Source organism: Tachyglossus aculeatus, chromosome 2 (genome assembly GCF_015852505.1).
Source record: "Tachyglossus aculeatus isolate mTacAcu1 chromosome 2, mTacAcu1.pri, whole genome shotgun sequence".
NCBI classification, from domain to species: Eukaryota; Metazoa; Chordata; class Mammalia; order Monotremata; family Tachyglossidae; genus Tachyglossus; species Tachyglossus aculeatus.
The window spans coordinates 134,388,133-134,409,506 of record NC_052067.1 but is presented as its reverse complement, the minus strand read 5'-3'; the positions used below and the strand labels follow the sequence as shown (position 1 = coordinate 134,409,506).

The 21,374-nt window shown below is 45.5% G+C and overlaps 1 protein-coding gene across 1 annotated transcript in view; it reads left to right on the top strand.

Annotated features, from left to right (window-relative positions):
• The window catches only part of LOC119948576 (RING finger protein 112-like), a 47,621-nt gene that overhangs the window by 13,572 nt on the left and 12,675 nt on the right, over nt 1-21,374 (top strand). The window contains exons 5-9 of the mRNA XM_038770151.1: nt 6,287-6,337; nt 9,938-9,994; nt 11,796-11,882; nt 14,198-14,318; nt 18,493-18,605. Coding sequence (XP_038626079.1) covers nt 6,287-6,337; nt 9,938-9,994; nt 11,796-11,882; nt 14,198-14,318; nt 18,493-18,605 — 429 coding nt within the window. The remainder of the gene's footprint in view (nt 1-6,286; nt 6,338-9,937; nt 9,995-11,795; nt 11,883-14,197; nt 14,319-18,492; nt 18,606-21,374) is intronic.

Genomic DNA, 21,374 nt, shown 5'->3' with positions numbered 1-21,374 from the left:
TATAGCCTGTAAGTGATGTTCATGGAACTGGTCAAGGAGTAAGATGTGGCACCTGCCCAGATCTCAAAGATATAGAGAAGATTAGGCACCTCTGAGCTCTGCAAACTGCCACTTTAGTCTGGAACCTGGTGCCAAACGCTGTTTGAAAGGTTCCCAAAGGTTGTACTGGCCTTCTGAATTCATCTTATCTAACTCTTTGGTTATTATGGCATCAACAGTCCTTGTGCTGCTAGATAACCAAAGTCTGTAATAGAAATTAGCTCTGTGTAACAAACAAAGACTTTGTCTGTTCAGCCTTCCTGTTGCAGGCTGATTTATTGTCAAAGATTTCCTTTGCACTGTTATGAGCTTGTAACTACTGGCTGATTCAGGAAGTGGCTTTCAATCAGTCACATATCTCCTTGGGTGGGTGTGCCTCCAGGATGTGGAAATAATAAAATAATAATAATAATAGATGTAGTATTTATAGAGAGCCTTTTGGGTGCAATGTCCTATACTAAATGCTTCAGTGAGTGATTCAGAATAAAAACATTGACTGTTCAATTAGGTATACACATAAGTACTGAGAATGGGTATAAGAATATATTAGTGATAGAGGTGAGTGTTGGATCCATATGACTTAGAGATTTGGAATTAATTGACCTTGGGCAAGTCAAGGAAATCTTGTTGAAGGAGGAGAGATTTTAAGGGGAGAGTTGAATATGGGGAGGGCTGTGGTCTGGTGGATTTGGTGAGGAAGGGAGCTTCAAACCGGGGAAACAGCATGGAAAAGGGGATTACCCTGGATAGTCAAGAGTGTGTTATACTTAGAGTAACAGGTGAAGAGAGCAGATATAATAATAACAATGATGGCATTTATTAAGCACTTACTATGTGCAAAGCACTGTTCTAAGTGCTGGGGAGGTTGCAAGATGATCAGGTTCCCCCACGGGGGGCTCACAGTCTTAATCCCCATTTTACAGATGAGGTAACAGGCACAGAGAAGTTAAGTGACTTTCCCAAAGTCACACAGCTGACAGTTGGCAGAGCCGGGATTTGAACCCCTTACCTCTGACTCCAAAGCCTGTGCTTTTTCCAGTGAGCCACGCTGCTTCCCCAATATGTAGTAGCTATGTAGTAAGGGGTGAGTTGGTGGAGAGCCTTGAAGCTAATTGTGAGGGGGTTTTAATTGATGTGGAGGGACATGAAAAGTTGGTCATTGGAGGAGTATAGATCAGAGAGGGGAGAGGCCAGCATCAGGCAGTCCAGTGAAGAGGCTGATACAGTAATCTAGCCATGCTATGACCACGGTTGGTACCAGAGTGGTAGCTGTTCATTTATTCATTCATTCAGTCATATTTATTGAGCGCTTACTGTGTGCAGAGCACTGTACTAAGCGCTTGGGAAGTACAAGTTGGCAACATATAGAGACAGTCCCTACCCAACAACGGGTTCAGAGGCAGAGGAAAGTGGTCTATTGACTCTTGAAGAAGGGAAGACAGTCTCACTTGCTAGTAATTGAAGAAACCGTACACCAGGATTTTTTTTTTAATGGCACTTGTTAAGGGCTTATTATAACAATAATGACATTTTCTAAGTGCTTACTATGTGCCAAGCACTGTTCTAAGCACTGGGGGGGGGGGGATACAAGGTGATCAGGTTGTCCCACGTGGGGCTCAGTTTTAATCCCCATTTTACAGTTGAGGTAACTGAGGCTCAGAGAAGTTAAGTGACTTGCCCAAGGTCAAAAGCAGACATGTGATGGAGCCAGGATTAGAACCCTTGACCTCTGACTCCCAAGCCTGGGCTCTTGCCACTGAGCTACACTGCCTCTCTGTACTAGCATGGGGTAGATACAAGATTATCAGATTGGGCATAGTCTCAGCCCCACATGGGGCTCACAGTCTAAGTAGAAGGAATAACAATCACTGAATCCCCTTTTTACAGATGAGGTAACAGAGGCACGGGGAAGGTAAGTGACTTGCCCAAAGTCAACAAAGCAGACAGGTGGCAGAGTCAGGATTAGAACCCAGGTCCTCTGTCTCCCAGGATGGTGCTCCTTCTACTAGGCCTCACCACTTCTTGACAGTAGAGCCTCTTTATTGAAGTGTTCCACTGACCCCAGACTCTGCAGTACACCATTGCAGAGTAGGCTTGTAATAATAATAATAATAATGTTAGCATTTATTAAGCACTTACTATGTGCAAAGTACTGTTCTAAGTGCTGGGGAGGTTACAAGGTGATCAGATTGTCCCTCGGGAAGCTCACAGTCTTCATCCCCATTTTACAGATGAGGGAACTGAGGCCCAGAGAAGTGAAGTGATTTGCCCAAAGTCACACAGCTGACAGTTGGTGGAGCCGGAGTTTGAACCCATGATGTCTGACTCCAAAGCCCGGGCTCTTTCCACTGAGCCACGCTGCTTCTCTACCTTTTCCTCTACCTTTTCTCCCCTAAAAAACCCTCTTTACAAGCCTCTTAAACCCCTCCTCTTAGTTTCCATTTATCAGAAAGCTCTGCATAATGTAAACATTTTTCTTTCTTTTGAGCATAACATGCAAAAACTTTTGGGAGAAAATCACCCTTTTTGATGATACAAAGAGTCCTGGTTTTTCATTTTTGATGATGCTATGAGCAAAGCCCACTTTCTGATGATACAAAGAGTCCGGTATACATGGTAAGACAGTTTCTGGAAGGCTCTTCCATGCCACAGTCATTCTTTTCTAACCGAGAACCTCTAAAAGAAAGGAGAACCTAAATCATGGCTGGAGGACTTCCCAAATAATAGTCAATGAAAGGTGTTAAGCAAATCCTAATTGTGGCTTCTGGAAAAGGGGTTGTTGGAAAGTTTACTGCAGTGGTATATCCAGTGGATGAAAGAGAGCAAGGTTTCTAGTGTCTGTTCCCTGAGAGCAGCAATGTAGGCAGGGATCATGTCTACCAACTCCATTGCACTTTCCCAAACACTTAATACGGTGCTTTGCATACAGCAAGTGCTCAATAAATACCAATGATTAATAATGGCATCTATTAAGTGCTTACTATGTGCAAAACACTGTTCTAAGCACTGAATGATTCCAGGAAAGAGTAGTTCCATCAGAGGTGACCAAATTGTCCAGTGTGCTATCTTGTTATTATGACATTAATAATACCAATGATAATAATAATTGTGTTATTATGCACTTGCTATGTAGTAAGTGCTGTACTAAGCGTTGGGGTAGATACAAGATAATCAGCTCCCATCTGGGACTTACATTCTAAGTAGGAGGGAGCACAAGTATTGAATCCCCATTTTGCAGATGAGGGAACTGAGGCACAGAGAAGTGAAGTGACTTACCCAAGCTCACACTGTAGTAAATGGCAGAGGTGGAATTAGAACCCATGTCCTCTGACTCCCATGCTCTTTCCTCTTCTTCCCTTATTCTGCAGCTGGCCAAGGGCCAACTGGATCTTGGAAAAAGAAGGGACAGATGTGGGAGATGTGGTGAAGAAAGAATTTGCAGGATTTGACAATGGATAAGCTGGAAGAGCTGAAAGACAATGAGGAATCAGTGATGATGTTGAGGTTAGGGACTTCTGGGAAAGGGAGGATGTTATTGACTGAAAAGGGAGTTAGGAGGGAAGATGTGTAATTCAATTTTAGACTTGTTAAGTTTGAAGTAGCACTCATTCATCCAAAGGGGTGAAGCCCTGTGGGGAAGATAGAATGTAGGATTATAGGTCAGGGCTAGAGGGATAGATTTTGGAATCATATGCCTCAGGCAGTTAGCTGAACCAGAAGAGTAGATGAGTAGCTTGGGTACTTGGTATTCACCATAGCGTCAGCCCCACTGCACTTATATACATATCTGCACACAATAAGCGCTCAATAAATACAATAAAATAAATGAATGAATCTGTAATTTATTTATTTACATTCATGTCTATATCCCCTTCATGACTGTAAGCACTTTGTGATCAGGGAAAGTATCTACTAACTCTGTTGTATTGTGCTCTTCCAAGCACTTAATAATATTCTCGGCAAGCACTCAATAAATATCAATGATTGACTGATCAAAAGAGTTGGGGCAGAGCAAGAAGAGTAGGAGAGTCAGAAAGAGTCTTGTGGGAAACTTTCAGTTAAGCTATGAGAGGCAGAAAAGGAACCAGCAAATGGAACTGAAAAGGATCAGTTAGGTAGGAGAAAACCATGTTAGTAGCATTTCAGCAAAACCAACCAGATCATGTTTCAAGAAGGAAGTGGACCACATGGCCAAAGATAGCCAAGAGATTAATATTATTATTATTATTATTATTATGTTATTTCTAAAGTGCTTACTATGTGCCGACCACTGTTCTAGTCACTGGGGTAGATACATGGTAATCATGTTGTCCCATGTGGGGCCGACAGTCTTAATCCCCATTTTACAGAGAAGTTAAGTGGCTTGCCTAAGGTAACACAGCAGACAAATGGCAGAGCCGGGATTAGAACCCATGTCCCCAGACTCCAGGACAGATGATTTGGCAATTAAGAGGTCATTACTGCAGTCTCAGTGGAGTGAGGTGGTGTTAATCTTGATTACAAGAAGGCAAGAAGAGAGCTGAAGGCTTAAGCAACCCTTTCTAGGGCCCCTCACTCCTCTCCTCCCCTCCATCTGAGACTCTCTCCCCTTTCAAAACAAGCAGATCATTGCTTTACCCATCTTCAAAGCCCTTCTGAAATCCGATCTCCTTCAGGAGGCCTTCCCTGATTAGCTTCCCCAGTTTAGAAGCCGTTTGGCCTAATGGAAAGGGTACAGGCCTGGAAATCAGAGAACCTGAGTTCTAATCCCACCTCCTCCACCTGCCTATTAGGCAAGTCACTTCACTATGATTCAGTTACCTCATCTGTAAAGTGAGAATTCAGTATGTGTTCTCTCTCCAAGTAAGACTGTGAGCCCAATGTGGGACAGGGGCTGTGTCTGACCTGATAATTATTTTTGTATCTACCCCTGTGCTTAATTCAGTGTTTGTCACAGTCAGAGCAGCAGGAGCCAACATTGTTGATTCAAAAAGGGACAGCATTCATTCATTCAATCATATTTATTGAGCACTTACTGTGTGCAGAGCACTGTACTAAGTGCTTGGGAAGTACAAGTAGGCAACATATAGAGGTGGTCCCTACTCAACAAAGGGCTCACAAGTATTCCTTTTAAGTGGCTCAGCCCTGGCTCTGGGCAGGCTGCCCATTCCATGCTTCCTGCCCACAGGTGAAGCCTGCATGTCCTGGAGTCAGAAAATGAGAAATGTGGAATTCCCCTGGACTCTTCTTCTACTCTCCACATCCTGGAAAATCTATCAGGGATGGAGGGAAAAGTTCTGGATGGGAGAGTAGAGAGATAGGTGGTACAGCAGCTACAGGGCCTGGACCTGAGCCTGGACTGAGCCAGGCCTCCTGGTGGCCTGCCTGCCCCTATGGTAGTAGTAGTAACAATAATAATAACAAAAATAATATTTAGAGGGGACCATGACAGCCCTGGACCCCAGCATAATTGATTAAACCATGACTGTGTCATCTCCTTAGTGTTCTATATGACGAGGAAGAGCTCATGTGAGTGTTTGAACAATGTGGCCTCTTCATGCTTGTAGGTCCAGGCAGATAGGCTATCTAGTCCAAGTCCAATTTTTAGTGACTCTGAATGTTGCAGTGACTTCCTCAATGGTTAGGATAAGGTCACGTCTTTACATGATGAACAGTTCTCTGTGTTTAAAGGGCCTTACCTCCAGTAGTAGAATTTTGACACAATCATTTTTTTATGGTTTTTGTGAAGCACCTTTTAAGATTATCAAATTTAAAATGATAAGATTGGACACAATCCATGTACCATGTAGGACATGTGGGACAGGGAATGTGTCCAACCTGATTAACTTGCATCTACCTTAGTGCTTACAACAGTGCTTGGCACATTGTAAGCACTTAACAAGCACTTAGTACAGTGCTCTGCACACAGTAAGCACTCAATAAATATGATTGAATGAATGAATAAGTACCATAATTATTATTGTTATTATCTCATGGGGCTCACAGTCTTAAGCCCCATGATTTACAGGTGAGGAAACTGAGGCACAGAAGTTAAGTGACTTAGCCAAGGTCATACAGCAGCCAAGTGGCAGAGTGGGGATTAGAACCCAGGTTTTCTGACTTCTCTTTCGACTAGGCCATGCTGCTTTCCTACTTCCCCAAATAGCCCTCTCCACTTGTAGGGCAGGATCTTGTTGAGTTTGAGGATAATGTGGAGAGTGGGGCCAGATGAACCACTCGACTGACCCATCCTCTCCTTTTCTGGCAGATCTTGAACACGAACAAGCTGGTGGGCGAGACCGATATGGAGTACCTGGAGGTGAGTGAACAGTGTCAACCCAGAGTGATCTAAAAGTGAGCAGACATCACCCCTTTCCAGCCCTTAGAAGTAGGGAGAGGATTGAGACAGGGAATGTTCCATTCCAGTCAGTCTTTCGTATTTATTGAGCGATTACTATGTGCAGGGTAATGTACTAAGCACTTGGGAGAACACAATATAACAATATAGCAGACGCATTCCATGCCCACAATGATCTTACAGTCTGGGGGGACAAACATTAAGATAAATAAATAAAGTTACAGCTATGTAGTTGTGACCCCTCTCAGGATTGCACCTGGAGAGTTTCAGGTATTCTACCAGTCTCGGCTATGGGAGGGAGAGTCAAACAGAGGCAAACCAATTCCATTCCTAGCTTGGGTGAGTGGAAGGCAAGGTGCTACAAGTCAAAACTCACTTGAGCTGGCAGGAGAGACAAGTGAGAGAGTTGAGGGTGGAGACTCAAGTTTACTGCATGGAAGAAGGCAATGGTAAACCACTTCCATATTTTTACCAAGAAAACTCTTTGGTACACTACTAAAATGATTGATTGCAGATGGAGGAGGGGCATTCTGGGAGAGATGGGTCCATGGAATTGCTATGACCTGACAGCATAAGACAAGACATAAGTGTTGTGGGAGTGGGAGAGGGGATCATCATCATCATCAATCGTATTTATTGAGCGCTTACTATGTGCAGAGCACTGTACTAAGCGCTTGGGAAGTACAAATTGGCAACATATAGAGACAGTCCCTACCCAACAGTGGGCTCACAGTCTAAAAGGGGGAGAGAGAGAACAAAACCAAACATACTAACATAATAAAATAAATAGAATAGATATGTACAAATAAAATAAATAAATAAATAAATAGAGTAATAAATATGTACAAACATATATACATATATACAGGTGCTGTGGGAAAGGGAAGGAGGTAAGATGGGGGGGATGGAGAGGGGGACGAGGGGGAGAGGAAGGAAGGGGCTCAGTCTGGGAAGGCCTCCTGGAGGAGGTGAGCTCTCAGCAGAGCCTTGAAGGGAGGAAGAGAGCTAGCTTGGTGGATGGGCAGAGGGAGGGCATTCCAGGCCCGGGGGATGACGTGGGCCGGGGGTCGATGGCGGGACAGGCCAGAGCGAGGTACGGTGAGGAGATCAGCGGTGGAGGAGCGGAGGGTGCGGACTGGGCTGTAGAAGGAGAGAAGGGAGGTGAGGTAGAAGGGGGCGAGGTGATGGAGAGCCTTGAAGCCCAGGGTGAGGAGTTTCTGCCTGATTGTCCTTCCACCTTCCCCCTCATCATCATTATCATTAGTATTTACTGAGCATCTACTGTGTTCAGAGTACTGCATTGAGCACTTCTTGGGAGCAGAGCATTATGATCTCTCCCCACAGAGACCTCCAATTCCTTAACAACTTCCACTTATCCCAGGCCATCATGTCCCTGCCCTCAAGGAGTCTACAATCCAGTGTGTGAAACAGATACTAACATAAATTACAGGTAGAGGAAAGCAAGTTCAAAGGTATTGTCCCAAGTACTGTCAGGGAAGAGATGTGGTGAATACTTAAGTACTTAGAGGGTGAGACTCAAGGTCATAGGTAACTCAGTGGAGAGGGAATTAGGCTGAGGCGGTAAGAGATTATTCAGAGAAGACTTCATGGAACATATGTGATTTTAATAGGACTTTAAAGATGGGAAAGTAGTGATGTGTTGGATGTGAAGGAGGAGTTCCAGAGATGAGGAAAGAAAGATATAAGAGTGAAGCACAGTGGGTAGGTTAGCATTAATCAACAAATCAAAAAAATGCTATTTACTCAGTGCTTACTTTGTGGAGAGCACTGAACTAGGTGCTTGGGAAAGTGCAATACACCCAGTGCTTAGTACAGTATTGGCACTTAATAAATACTATTATTATAATAATAAAGCATGGTGTAGTGGATAGAGCATGGGCCTGGGAGTTAGAAGGTCATGGGTTGTACTTCCGGCTCTACCACTTGTCTGCTGTGTGACCTTGGGTGAGTCACTTAACTTCTCTGTGCCTCAGTTACTTCATTAATTCATTCAATCGTATTTATTGAGCGCTTACTGTGTGCAGAGCACTGTACTAAGCTCTTGGGAAGTACAAGTTGGCAACATATAGGGATGGTCCCTACCCAACAGCGGACTCACAGTCTAGAAGGGGGAGACAGACAACAGAACAAAACATATTACCAAAATAAAATTAATAGAATATGTACAAATAAAATAAATAGAGTAATAAATACTTACAAACATATATACATATATACAGGTGCTGTAGGGAGGGGAAGGAGGTAAGGCGGGGGGATGGGGAGGAGGAGGAAAAACAATGTTACTTCTACATTATAAGATAAGATGATAAGATGTTACTTCTTACATATTAAGTTACTTCTTATGCAAAATGGGGAGTAATACTGTGAGCCCCATGTGGGACATGGACTGTGTCCAACCTGATTACCTTGTGTTTACCCCAGCGCTTAGAACAGTGCTTGGCACATAGTAAGTGCTTAACAAATACCATTATTATTATTATTATTGCTATTATTAACCACGTAGGTAGACATAATCCCTCAGCACTTAACAAATACCATAATTATTATTATTATTAACAAAGTAGGTAGACATATCCCTGCCCATACAGAGCTTACAGTCTACAGTGGTAGACAGACATAAGTGCTGTGAGTCTGCGTTGAGCATCAGAGTGCTGTAAGTTGGACGCAAACCAGTATAAAGGTGACACAGAAGGGAGGGCGAATAGGGGAAATGAAGGCTTAGTCAGATAAGGCCTCCTGGAGGAGATGTGATTTAGGAAGGGTTTTGAAGGAAGAGAGAGTGATGGATTGTCAGATTAATTCATTCAATCATATTTATTGAGCGCTTACTGTGTGCAGAAAACTGTACTAAGCTCTTGGGAAGTATAAGTTGGCAACATATAGAGAGGGTCCCTACCCAACAACGGGCTCACAGTCTAGAAGGGGGAGACAGACAACAGAACAAAACAGTGGGGAGGGAATTCCAGACCTAAGAGAGGACATGGGCAAGGGATTGGTGGGAAGATTGATGAGATAGATGTACAGAGAGCAAGTTGGTTGTAGAGGAGCAAAGTGTACAGGCTGGGTTGTAGTGGGAGACAAATAAGGAGAAGTAACAGGGAGAGAGCTGACTGAATGCTTTAAAGCCGATGGTAAGGAAATTCTGCTTGATACAGGTAGGGATGGAGTAGCACTGGAAGTTTTTGAGGAGTGGGGAGTTGTGCACAGAATCCAATCAGTAGCTCTTTACAGAGGTCCTGCTAGGAAGTGGATAGAACTTGAACAGGAGGAAAGGATGGATCAGTGGAATATAATGGAGTAAGAATCAGGTGGACATAGACACTGAGCCCCCTGTGGGACAACCTGATCACCTTGTAACCTCCCCAGTGCTTAGAACAGTGCTTTGCATGTAGTAAGTGCTTAATAAATGCCATTATATTATTATTATTATTATTATTATTATTATTATTATTATTTAAAAGGTGAGCTGGTGAGAGTGGGAGGTTCTGGGTGTATTTTCAGCTCTTGACTAAATGTGATGATTCTCTTTCTTCCCTGTAGTTGTTTCTGGACCATGCCAAGGAGCTGACAAAAACTTTGGAGTGGCAGCCAATGCAGGTAAAATGTAACAATAATAATAATAATAATAATTGTTGTGTTTGTTAAGCACTTACTATGTGTCAGGCACTGGGGTGGATCCAAGCAAATGGGGTTGGACAGTCCCTGTCCCATGTGGGGCTCACAGTCTCAATCTCCATTTTACAGATGAGGTAACTGAAGCACAGGAAAGTTAAGTGGCTTGCCTAAGGTCACACAGCAGACAAGTGGCAGAGCCTGGATTTGAACCCATGACCTTCTGACTCCCAGACCCATGCTTTGTCCACTATGCCATTCTGCTTCCCACTCCATGCTCTCCCACTGTTGGAATTTACTAAGGGCTGAACCCAGATAGCATAGAGAAGCAGTGTGGTTCAGTGGAAAGAGCCCGGGCTTTAGAGTTAGAGGTCAAGGGTTCAAATCCCAGCTCTGCCAATTGTCAGCTGTGTGACTTTGGATAAATCACTTAACTTCTCTGGACCTCAGTTTCCGCATCTGAAAAATGGGGATTAAGACTATAAGCCTCCCGTGGGACAACCTGATCACCTTGAAACCTTACCTGTGCTTAGAACAGTGCTTTGCACATAGTAAGCGCTTAATAAATGCCAACATTATTATTATTCAATCAACCAATCAATCGTATTTATTGAGCGCTTACTGTGTGCAGAGCACTCTACTAAGCGCTTGGGAAGTATAAGTTGGCAACATATAGAGACAGTCCCTATCCAACAGTGGGCTCACAGTCTAAAAGGGGGGAGACACAGAACAAAACCAAACATACTAACAAAATAAAATAAATAGAATAGATATGTACAAGTAAAATAAATAGAGTAATAAATACGTACAAACATATATACATATACACAGGTGCTGCGGGGAAGGGAAGGAGGTAAGATGGGGGGGATGGAGAGGGGGACGAGGGGGAGAGGAAGGAAGGGGCTCAGTCTGGGAAGGCCTCCTGGAGGAGGTGAGCTCTCAGTAGGGCCTTGAAGGGAGGAAGAGAGCTAGCTTGGCGGATGGGCAGAGGGAGGGCATTCCAGGCCTGGGGGATGACGTGGGCCGGGGGTCGATGGCGGGACGGGCGAGAACGAGGTATGGTGAGGAGATTAGCGGCAGAGGAGCGGAGGGTGCGGGGTAGGCTGTAGAAGGAGAGAAGGGAGGTGAGGTAGGTTATTATTAGTTGGTACTCATTACTAGCCGTCCTGCATCTCAGAGACTGGTCAAACACTATTGAGGCTCTACACAGTGACCTCTTCCTAATCCCCTGCCAAAAGCACATACCGCCCTCCCCATACACTGGACCACCTCAATGGGTCTGCCTCTAAGCATGAGCTTTGCTAGTCTCTGGATTGGGCTCTTTGTGACTGGCTCCAGGGTTGGACTCAGACCTCTTTGTACCTGAATGGTCAGAGAACTTGGGCGCCTATAGTGCAAACCAAGATTGGTCATATTTAAAGGTCAGGAGGTCAAAATGGGCAGCTGGAAGCAGAGGGCTGGGTCACTATAGCTAGAGCACAGGCCTGGGAGTCAGAGGGTCATGGGTTCTAATCCTGACTCTGCCACTTGTCCGCTGTTTAACTATGGGCAAGTCACTTCACTTCTCTGGGCCTCAGTTACCTCATCTGTAAATGGAGATTGAGGTTGTGAGCCCCATGTAGGATAGGAACTGTGTCCAATCCACCCCAGCATTTAATAGTGTCTGGCACATAGTAAGTGCTTAATAAATACTATAATTAGTAATTACTATTAGCTGGTTGAGTCCTCTTGTCTTCAGGGGATCCCAAATTCCATACCAGGTGCTATCTGTGTCTTTCTGTTTCAGCATTTGGACATTCTGGTGAGGGATTGGTATGATGCTTCTCGGTGCTCGACTGCTGATGGGGAAGAATATCTGGAGAGGATCATCCAGGTAAGCCCTGAGCCCAGTACTTAGCATTTGTTCTTCCCGATCAAATCTTATGTATCAGGGTTTGGCTGTTAGCTGGCCAGTAAAACTGGGGTTAAATTGTGGAAGGACAACAGTTCCCTCCAGCTATGAATCCAACCTGATAATAATAATAATAATGATAAATTGTGGTATTTGTTAATGATTACTACGTGTCAAGCATTGTTCTAAACACTGGGGTAAATATGTGGTAATCAGGTTGTCCCATATGGGGGTCACAGCCTTAGTCCCCATTTTACAGATGAGGTAACTGAGGCACAGAGAAGTTAAGTGGTAAGTGGTGGCGCTGGGATTAGAAGCCACATTCTCTGACTCCCAAACCCATGCTCTTTCCACTAAGCCATGCTGCTTCTCCTATTTGTTAAGTGCTTACTATTTGCCAGGCACTGTACTAATCGCTGGGGTGGTTACAAGCTAATTGGGTTGAACACAGTCCTTGCCCCGCCTAGGATTCTGAAACAGCTCCAGATCCTGTCAGCAACCTCACACACCACTGGTCTTGGGCTCACCATGTCCTGAGAGGTGATTCATTTTATCAACATCTGACTTGGACTCAGGCAGCAGTCATGTAGTCAGTTCAGAGCCAGGTTGCATCTGACCCATGGGCTGGATTACATCACTTAACGGGCCTGGGCTAGTTCACGGGCCATGTTTTCTCCATCTCAGTCCTATCAAGCATAAACTCCTCACTATGGGCTTCAAAGCTCTCCATCACCTTGCCCCCTCCTACCTCACCTACCTTCTCTCCTCCTACATTCCAGCCCGCGCACTCCACTCCTCTGGTACTAACCTTCTCACTGTGCCTCGTGTTCGCCTGTCCCTCCACTGACCCCTCTCCCACATCCTTTCTCTAGCCTGGAATGCCCTCCCTCCTCAAATCCACCAAACTAGCACACTTCTCCCCCTCAAAGCCCTACTGAAGGCCCACCTCTTCCAGGAGGCCTTCCCAGACTAAGCCCCCCTTTTTAATAATAATAATAACGATGGCATTTGTTAAGCACCTACTATGTGTGAAGCACTGTTCTAAGCGCTGGGGGGGGATACAAGGTGATCAGGTTGTCCCACGTGGGGCTCATAGTCTTCAAAGTCACACAGCAGACAAGTGGCGGAGCCGGGATTAGAACCCACAACCTCTAACTCCCAAGCCCAGGCTCTTTCCACTGAGCCACACAGGTTGAAAGCAGTTCCTGTACCATGTGGGGCTCACAATCTCAATCCCCATTTTACAGATGAGGGAATGAGGTCCAGAGAAGTAAGTGACTTACCCAAGGTCACACAGCAGACATGTGGCAGAGCTGGGATTAGAACCCATGACCTTCTGACTTCTGAACCCAGGACTGTGCTCTAGCCACTGCACCGCGCTGCTTCTCATGTCCTTTTCCTTACTCATTCATTACTACAGGTAACCTTAATATCGAAGAGGGAAGGACTGGGTTTGATTGGGCCCTGAAAACCTGCTGCAGCATTCTGACATTCCCACATGATCCAACACCTATTGAGTGAGGAGTTTCAACTTCTTGTGTCACCAAATCTGGCACTAAAGATGCTGGCAAAAAGCGACCTGATCATAGTCCAACTCTGCCTTCACCAGCCCAGTCTTTACTGGATGAACTAGTGAAGGTGGCAGAAAATAGACCAAGGAAAGTGGGAACAGCATGAACCAGAAAGCCAGTCAATCAAATCAATCAATAAATCAATTGTATTTATTCAGCTGTGTGCAGAGCACTGCACTGAGCCCTTGGGGGAGTACACTATAACAGAGTTGGTAGACACACTCGCTGCCCACAGCAATCTTAGCAGCATGGCCTAGTGGCCAGAGCCTGGGCTTGGGAGTCAGAGATCATGGGTTCTAATCCTGAGTCTCCCACTAGTCAGCTGTGTGACCTTGGGCAAATCACTTGACTTCTCTGTGCCTCAGTTACCTCATCTGTAAAATGGGGATTGAGAAAGTGAGCCCCAGGTGGGACAGGGATTTTGTCCAACCTCATTACCTTGTATATATCCCAGTGCTTAGAACAGTTCCTGGCACATAGAAAGTGCTTAGCAAATACCGTAATCATCATTATTATTACCATTAGTATTAGTAACACACATAGTAGTAGTAGTAGGAATAGTTGAATTTGAATTTATTTAGTGCCCACTTGATGTATTGCACTTTACTAAATGCTTGGGAAGTAGAGATTAACAAAAGGACATAGTGCTTGCTAGCAAGGAATTTACACTGTCGTGAATGTTCGTATTGATACGTTTTCTGCTATGGCATTGCTTTCTTCATACAGAAAATTCAGACGAATTCCAAGTTCCCAGATATTCTGGAGACTCTGAAGTCAAGTGTGTCCTGCCACCTGCTGCCAAGTCCAGGGCTCCAAATTCCTCGCAGCCAGCAAGGGACACTTAAGGGTGAGTCATTCATTCATTCAATTGTATTTATTGAGCGCTTACTGTGTGCAGAGCACTGTACTAAGCACTTGGGAAGTACAAGTTGGCAACATATAGAGACAGTCCCTACCCAACAGTGGGCTCACAGTCTAGAAGGGGGAGACAGAGAACAAAACAAAACATATTAACAAAATAAAATAAATAGAATAAACATGTACAAATAAAATAGAGTAATGAATACATACAAACATATATACATATATACAGGTGCTGTGGGGAGGGGAAGGAGGTAAGGCGGGGGGGATGGGGAGGGGGAGGAGAGGAAGAGGAAGGAGGGAGCTCAGTCTGGGAAGGCCTCCTGGAGGAGGAGGCCTCCTGGAGGAGGATGATTCCAATTGGACTTTCTTGGTGGACTAGGGTATCCAGATCTGACCTTGGACAAATTTATTCAGTTCATAGATTCAACATATATACATGATATTATCCCAGCTACATTGCGTTTGATGTTCATTTGTTTCATGCTACTGGCTAAGCGCTTACTATGTGTCAAACACAGTTTTAAGCGCTGGGGTAAGTACAAGTCAATTAGGTCAGACAGTCAATTCATTCATTCAATCGTATTTATTGAGCACTTCCTGTGTGCAGAGCACTGTACTAAGCGTTTGGGAAGTACAAGTTGGCAACATATAGAGACAGTCCCTACCCAACAACAGGCTCACAGTCTAGAAGGGGGAGACAGACAACAAAACAAAACATATAAACAAAATAAAATAAATAGAATAGTAAATATGTGCAAGTAAAATAGAGTAATAAATCTGTACAAACATATTTACAGGTGCTGTGGAGAGGGGAAGGAGGTAGGGCGGGGGGGATGGGGAGGGGGAGAGGAAGGAGGGGGCTCAGTCTGGGAAGGCCTCCTGGAGGAGATGAGCTCTCAGTAGGGCTTTGAAGGGAGGAAGAGAGCTAGCTTGGCAGATGTTTGGGGGGAGGGCATTCCAGGCCAGGGGGAGGACGTGGGCCCGGGGGTCGATGGCGGGACAGGTGAGAACGAGGCACAGTGAGGAGGTTAGCAGCGGCAGAGGAGAAGAGGGTGTGGGCTGGGCTGGAGAAGGAAAGAAGGGAGGTGAGGTAGGAGGGGGCGAGGTGATGGAGAGCTTCGAAGCTTAGAGTGAAGAGTTTTGGCCTGATGCGTAGATTGACTGGTAGCCACTGGAGATTTTTGAGGAGGGGAGGGTAACATGCCCAGAACATTTCTGCACAGAGATGATCCAGGCAGCAGTGTGAAGTATAGACTGAAATGGGGAGAGACAGGAGGATGGGAGATCAGAGAGGAGGCTGATGCAGTAATCATCATCATCATCAATCGTATTTATTGAGCGCTTACTATGTGCAGAGCACTGTACTAAGCGCTTGGGAAGTACAAATTGGCAACATATAGAGACAGTCCCTACCCAACAGTGGGCTCACAGTCTAGAAACGCTGTCCCTCATGCAAGTTCACAGGCTTTAGTGGGAGAGAGAACAGGTATTGAATTTCTATTTTACAGTAGAGGAAACTGAGGCACATTGAAGTTAAGTGACTTGCCCAAGGTCATACAGCTAGCCATTGACAGAGTCAAGATTAGAATCCAGATCCTCTAGACTCCCAGGCCTGTGCTCTTTCCACTAGGCCACATTGCTTCCCTGAGGTCTGATGTTCTAGCTTGATTTTCCATTCTCACCAGGTGGCATAACTCCCCCAGGGGTGGAAGAGAGACTGTAGAAGGGTTCTCCCCCTGGGTATTCTGGTCTGTATTCAGAGCAACTGAGCAGCCTTAATATTACCTGACTTTTGGGGTGCTTTGATACGATTTCCAGAAATTTGGGAGAATCCACCAAAACTGGGACTGCCATGGGGAAAATGGGAACCTTGTTCACCCATATACAATAGAGGCAAGTAATCCCAGTGCTGCAGGGTTTGTACATTGAGAGAAACTCAAGCCAGCATGGAAAAGGCGGGGTGAGGAAAGGAAGAAATTGGTTTCATGTTGGTTTGACATATTTTGCTCTATGAAAAGTTAATGAAACAATTCTTCAAGAGGATCCCGTTAAGTAGTGCTTTACAGACTCACCTGATTGGGTCTCTGCAAACTTCATAATAATAATAATTACGGTGTTTGTTAAGCACTTACTATGTGCCAAGCACTGTTCTTAGCGCTGGGGTAGATACAAGGTAGGTTGTCCCACATGGGGCTCACAGTCTTAATCCCCATTTTACAGATGAGGTAACTGAGTCCCAGAGAAGTGAAGTGACTTGCCCAAGTGGCAGAGTTGAGATTAGAACCCATGACCTTCTGACTCCCAGGCCCGAGCTCTATTCACTAAGCCACAAAGTTGTCAGATTTTCTGAGCATGGGGACGATGCTAGGGAAGAGGAGGAGGGACTTTGAGCTGAAAGTTCCATGATGCAATCGAGACCAACCCAGGGTCCCAGACAGAAGAAGGTCTCTTCACCCTGCCTTTCGCAGCAGTCCGACAGCCAGATCAGGGAAAAGTAGAGGAAATGGTCTGAGAGCCTGAAGGAAGAGCTTCGCTCTGAAAATAAGATGGAGGTGGAGAAATAGGGAGTGGGGGCAGGCAGGTGGGGAAGAGAATTTACAGATACTCAAATTATGCTCTTCTTTCATTTGAAAGTATTTGGGAATTAATAGGAAGCTGCCTCCTTTCAACTCTTTGACCTCTCTCAGAAGCATGAGTCAGTCAATCATCAGTTTGTGCTGAATACTGATCCAGGTGCTGGAGAAGATGACTGCAAATTGGAACATCTTACTTAAATAGTATGATTTAAAGTTGTCCTTTTTTCAGATCTATTTATTATAAGGACCATCCATTATCATGCTTGACTTTGATTTGCATTTTAAGCCAACTCTAGCTTCTACACATAGTTGTCCTCTTTAAGCATTTAATAGTCACCCTATTCTGAACACTTAACTGCACACCTGCAATTTAGTTTAATATCTGTCTCCCCCTTTAGACAAACTGGAGTTGGCAGTCATGTTCTACTTTGCTTTTCAGGGTGCTGGATAAGCCAGAAGAAAGATGTGCCGGGGGCGGGGTGGGGAGCTTATGAGAGCATAGCTAACTCCGATCCACCTCAGGGGAGGGGGAAGTGCCCTAGTTGGGGTCCAGCCTTGTCCTGGGTGGGAAGCACCAAGAAGCCTGTGGATGGGATCAGCCCCAGCCCCCATTTCAACCTCCCATTCCCAGGCCCCCATCTTTCCTTTCTGCTTCTCCTCCCCTGACTGAAATTCAAACAGAGTACACTGGCAACAGCGGGAGAGTTGGTGGTGGGGGTGGGGGTGTTACCTCAAGGGGAGGGGGTTTGATGCACCACTACACTGGGAGGTAGAGATAGCGGGAAAATAATAATAATAATAGTAGTATTTTTAAAGTGCTTACTACATGCCAGGCACTGTACTAAGCACTGGGGTTGGGTACAAGCAAATCGGATTGGACATAATCCCTGTCCCACATGGGGCTCACAGTCTTAATTCCCACTTTACAGATGAGGTAACAGGCACAGAGAAGTTGTGACTTGCCCAAGGTCACACAGTAGACAAGTGGCGGAGCCGGGATTAGAACCCAGGTCCCTCTTACTCCCAGGCACATGCTCTATCACTAGACCATGCTGCTTCTAATCAGACAAAAAAACCCTGATCTAAACTTGTGCACTCTGTTGTCTCCCACCCCTCCTTCAATTCTCTTCAGCGGCCTGCTGAAAGTTTTAGGGTCACTCATATCAATCCAATAAATCAGTGGTATTTAAAGGGCACTTTCCTTGTCACTGGGCACTCCCAAATACTTGGAAATTGAGGCACAAACTGATTATTTGACTTGACTCATCTTGCAACTGGAGCAAGCAAGGCTGTAAATTCTCCAGGGAGCGGGGAGCAGACAAGAAGGTGGGCACTAGGGATTGTGCTATATGATTGAGGGTGGAGGTGGGGGGAACAGAGTGAGGCAGTGCCATATAGGAGAGTAACTCAACCCCTTTGCCTCAAGGTAAATAGAATTGACCGGACACCCAGACATCCTCTGAAACCAACACGATGGACATGCAAAAATCGCACCTCTGTCAGAGGCACTGGAGAAATTCACTCTAAAATGCTGGGGACCAGCATTCTCTATTAGTAATATCATACTTGTTCTGTTTTCAGAGATGGATCCTGAGTTTAGAGACAACTTAAAACTATATGTAAATTTCCTCCATAATTCAGCTGGACAATATGCAAAAAAATATATGACGGAACACTTTGTGGAAAAGATTAAGGTAAGATATGCTCATTCATTTACTAATTCAACCATATTCATTGAGCGCTTACTGTGTGTAAAGTACTTTATTGTCTCACTGCCCTTAATAAAAATCCTCCCTTGACCCCACAACTGCCTCCAGTTATTGCCTTATCTCCCTCATACCATTCCTTTTCAAATTCCTTGAATGCGTTATCTACACCTGCTGCTTCCACTTCCTCTCCTCAAATTCTCTCCTTGACCAACCTCCCATCTGGCTTCTGCCCTCTTCGCTTCTTCAAAACAGCACTCTCAAAGGTAGCCAATGACCTTCTTCTCAAATCCAATGGCCTCTACTCCATCATAATCCTCCTCAATCTCTCAGATGTCATCAACCCTGTAGACCACTCCCTTTCTCCTGAAAACATTATCTAACCATGGCTTCACTGACACTGTCCTGTCCTGGTCCTCCTATATCTCTGGCTGTTCATTTTTTTAAATGATATTTGTTAAGTGCTTACTCTATGCACACACAAGCACTGTTCTAAGCACTGGAGTAGGTGCAAAGTAATCAGTTGGATACAGCCCATGTCCCACATGGGGCTCACCAACTTAATTCCCATTTTACAGATGAGGTAACAGACATAGAACTGTTAAGTGATTTGCCTGTTCATTCTCAGCTTCTTTCATGTGCTCCTCTTCTGCTTCACACCCCCTAACTGTGGGAATCCCTCAAGGTTCAATTCTGGGTCCCCTTCTAATGTCCATCTACACCTACTCCCTTGGAGAACTCATTTGTTTCTATGGCTTCCATAGCTTCAATTACCACCTAGAGGTGAGAAACTCCCAAAGCTACATCTCCATCCCTGATTTTTCTCCTTTTCTGAAGTCTCAGTTTTACTTCTGTCTTTAGGACATCTCTATCTATAGTGCCCATGGACACCTCAAAATTAATATGTTAAAAACATAACTCTTCATCTTCCCACCCAAGCCCTGTCTTTTCCATGACTTTCCCATTATTGTAGACAGCATGACCACCCTCTCTATCTCATAAACCCCTACCTTTGGCATCATCCTTGACTTATCTCTCCCATTCAATCCACATATTCAATCTGTCCGGTGCTTAGAACAGTGCTTTGCACATAGTAAGCGCTTAATAACGCTTGAACGAGTTGTCTACACGCGCTGCCTAGAATTCCTCAACAACAACTCTCTCCTCGACCCCCTCCAGTCTGGCTTCCGTCCCCTTCATTCCACGGAAACTGCCCTCTCAAAGGTCACCAATGACCTCCTGCTTGCCAAATCCAACGGCTCATATTCTGTCCTAATCCTCCTCGACCTCTCAGCTGCCTTTGACACTGTGGACCACCCCCTTCTCCTCAACACGCTATCTGACCTTGGCTTCACAGACTCCGTCCTCTCCTGGTTCTCCTCTTATCTCTCCGGTCGTTCTTTCTCAGTCTCTCTTGCAGGCTCCTCCTCCCCCTCCCATCCTCTTACTGTGGGGGTTCCCCAAGGTTCAGTGCTTGGTCCCCTTCTGTTCTCAATCTACACGCACTCCCTTGGTGACCTCATTCGCTCCCACGGCTTCAACTATCATCTCCACGCTGATGACACCCAGATCTACATCTCTGCCCCTGCTCTCTCCCCCTCCCTCCAGGCTCGCATCTCCTCCTGCCTTCAGGACATCTCCATCTGGATGTCCGCCCGCCACCTAAAGCTCAACATGTGGAAGACTGAGCTCCTTGTCTTCCCTCCCAAACCTTGTCCTCTCCCTGACTTTCCCATCTCTGTTGACGGCACTACCATCCTTCCCGTCTCACAAGCCCGCAACCTTGGTGTCATCCTCGACTCCGCTCTCTCATTCACCCCTCACATCCAAGCCGTCACCAAAACCTGCCTAGTCTCAGCTCCGCAACATTGCCAAGATCCGCCCTTTCCTCTCCATCCAAACTGCTACCCTGCTCATTCAAGCTCTCATCCTATCCCGTCTGGACTACTGCACCAGCCTTCTCTCTGATCTCCCATCCTCGTGTCTCTCTCCACTTCAATCCATACTTCATGCTGCTGCCCGGATTATCTTTGTCCAGAAACGCTCTGGGCATATTACTCCCCTCCTCAAAAATCTCCAGTGGCTACCAATCAATCTGCGCATCAGGCAGAAACTCCTCACCCTGGGCTTCAAGGCTCTCCATCACCTCGCCCCCTCCTACCTTACCTCCCTTCTCTCCTTCTACTGCCCAGCCCACAACCTCCGCTCCTCCACCGCTAATCTCCTCACTGTACCTCGTTCTCGCCTCTCCCGCCGTCGACCCCCGGCCCACGTCATCCCCCGGACCTGGAATGCCCTCCCTCTGCCCCTCCGCCAAGCTAGCTCTCTTCCTCCCTTCAAGGCCCTGCTGAGAGCTCACCTCCTCCAGGAGGCCTTCCCAGACTGAGCCTCTTCCTTCCTCTCCCCCTCGTCCCCCTCTCCATCCCCCCATCTTACCTCCTTCCCTTCCCCACAGCACCTGTATATATGTATATATGGTTGTACATATTTATTACTCTATTCATTTATTTATTTATTTATTTATTTATCTTACTTCTACATTTCTATCCTATTTATTTTATTTTGTTGGTATGTTTGGTTCTGTTCTCTGTCTCCCCCTTTTAGACTGTGAGCCCACTGTTGGGTAGGGACTGTCTCTATGTGTTGCCAATTTGTACTTCCCAAGCGCTTAGTACAGTGCTCTGCACATAGTAAGCGCTCAATAAATACGATTGATTGATTGATTAATAAATGCCATCATTATTATCTGTCACAAAA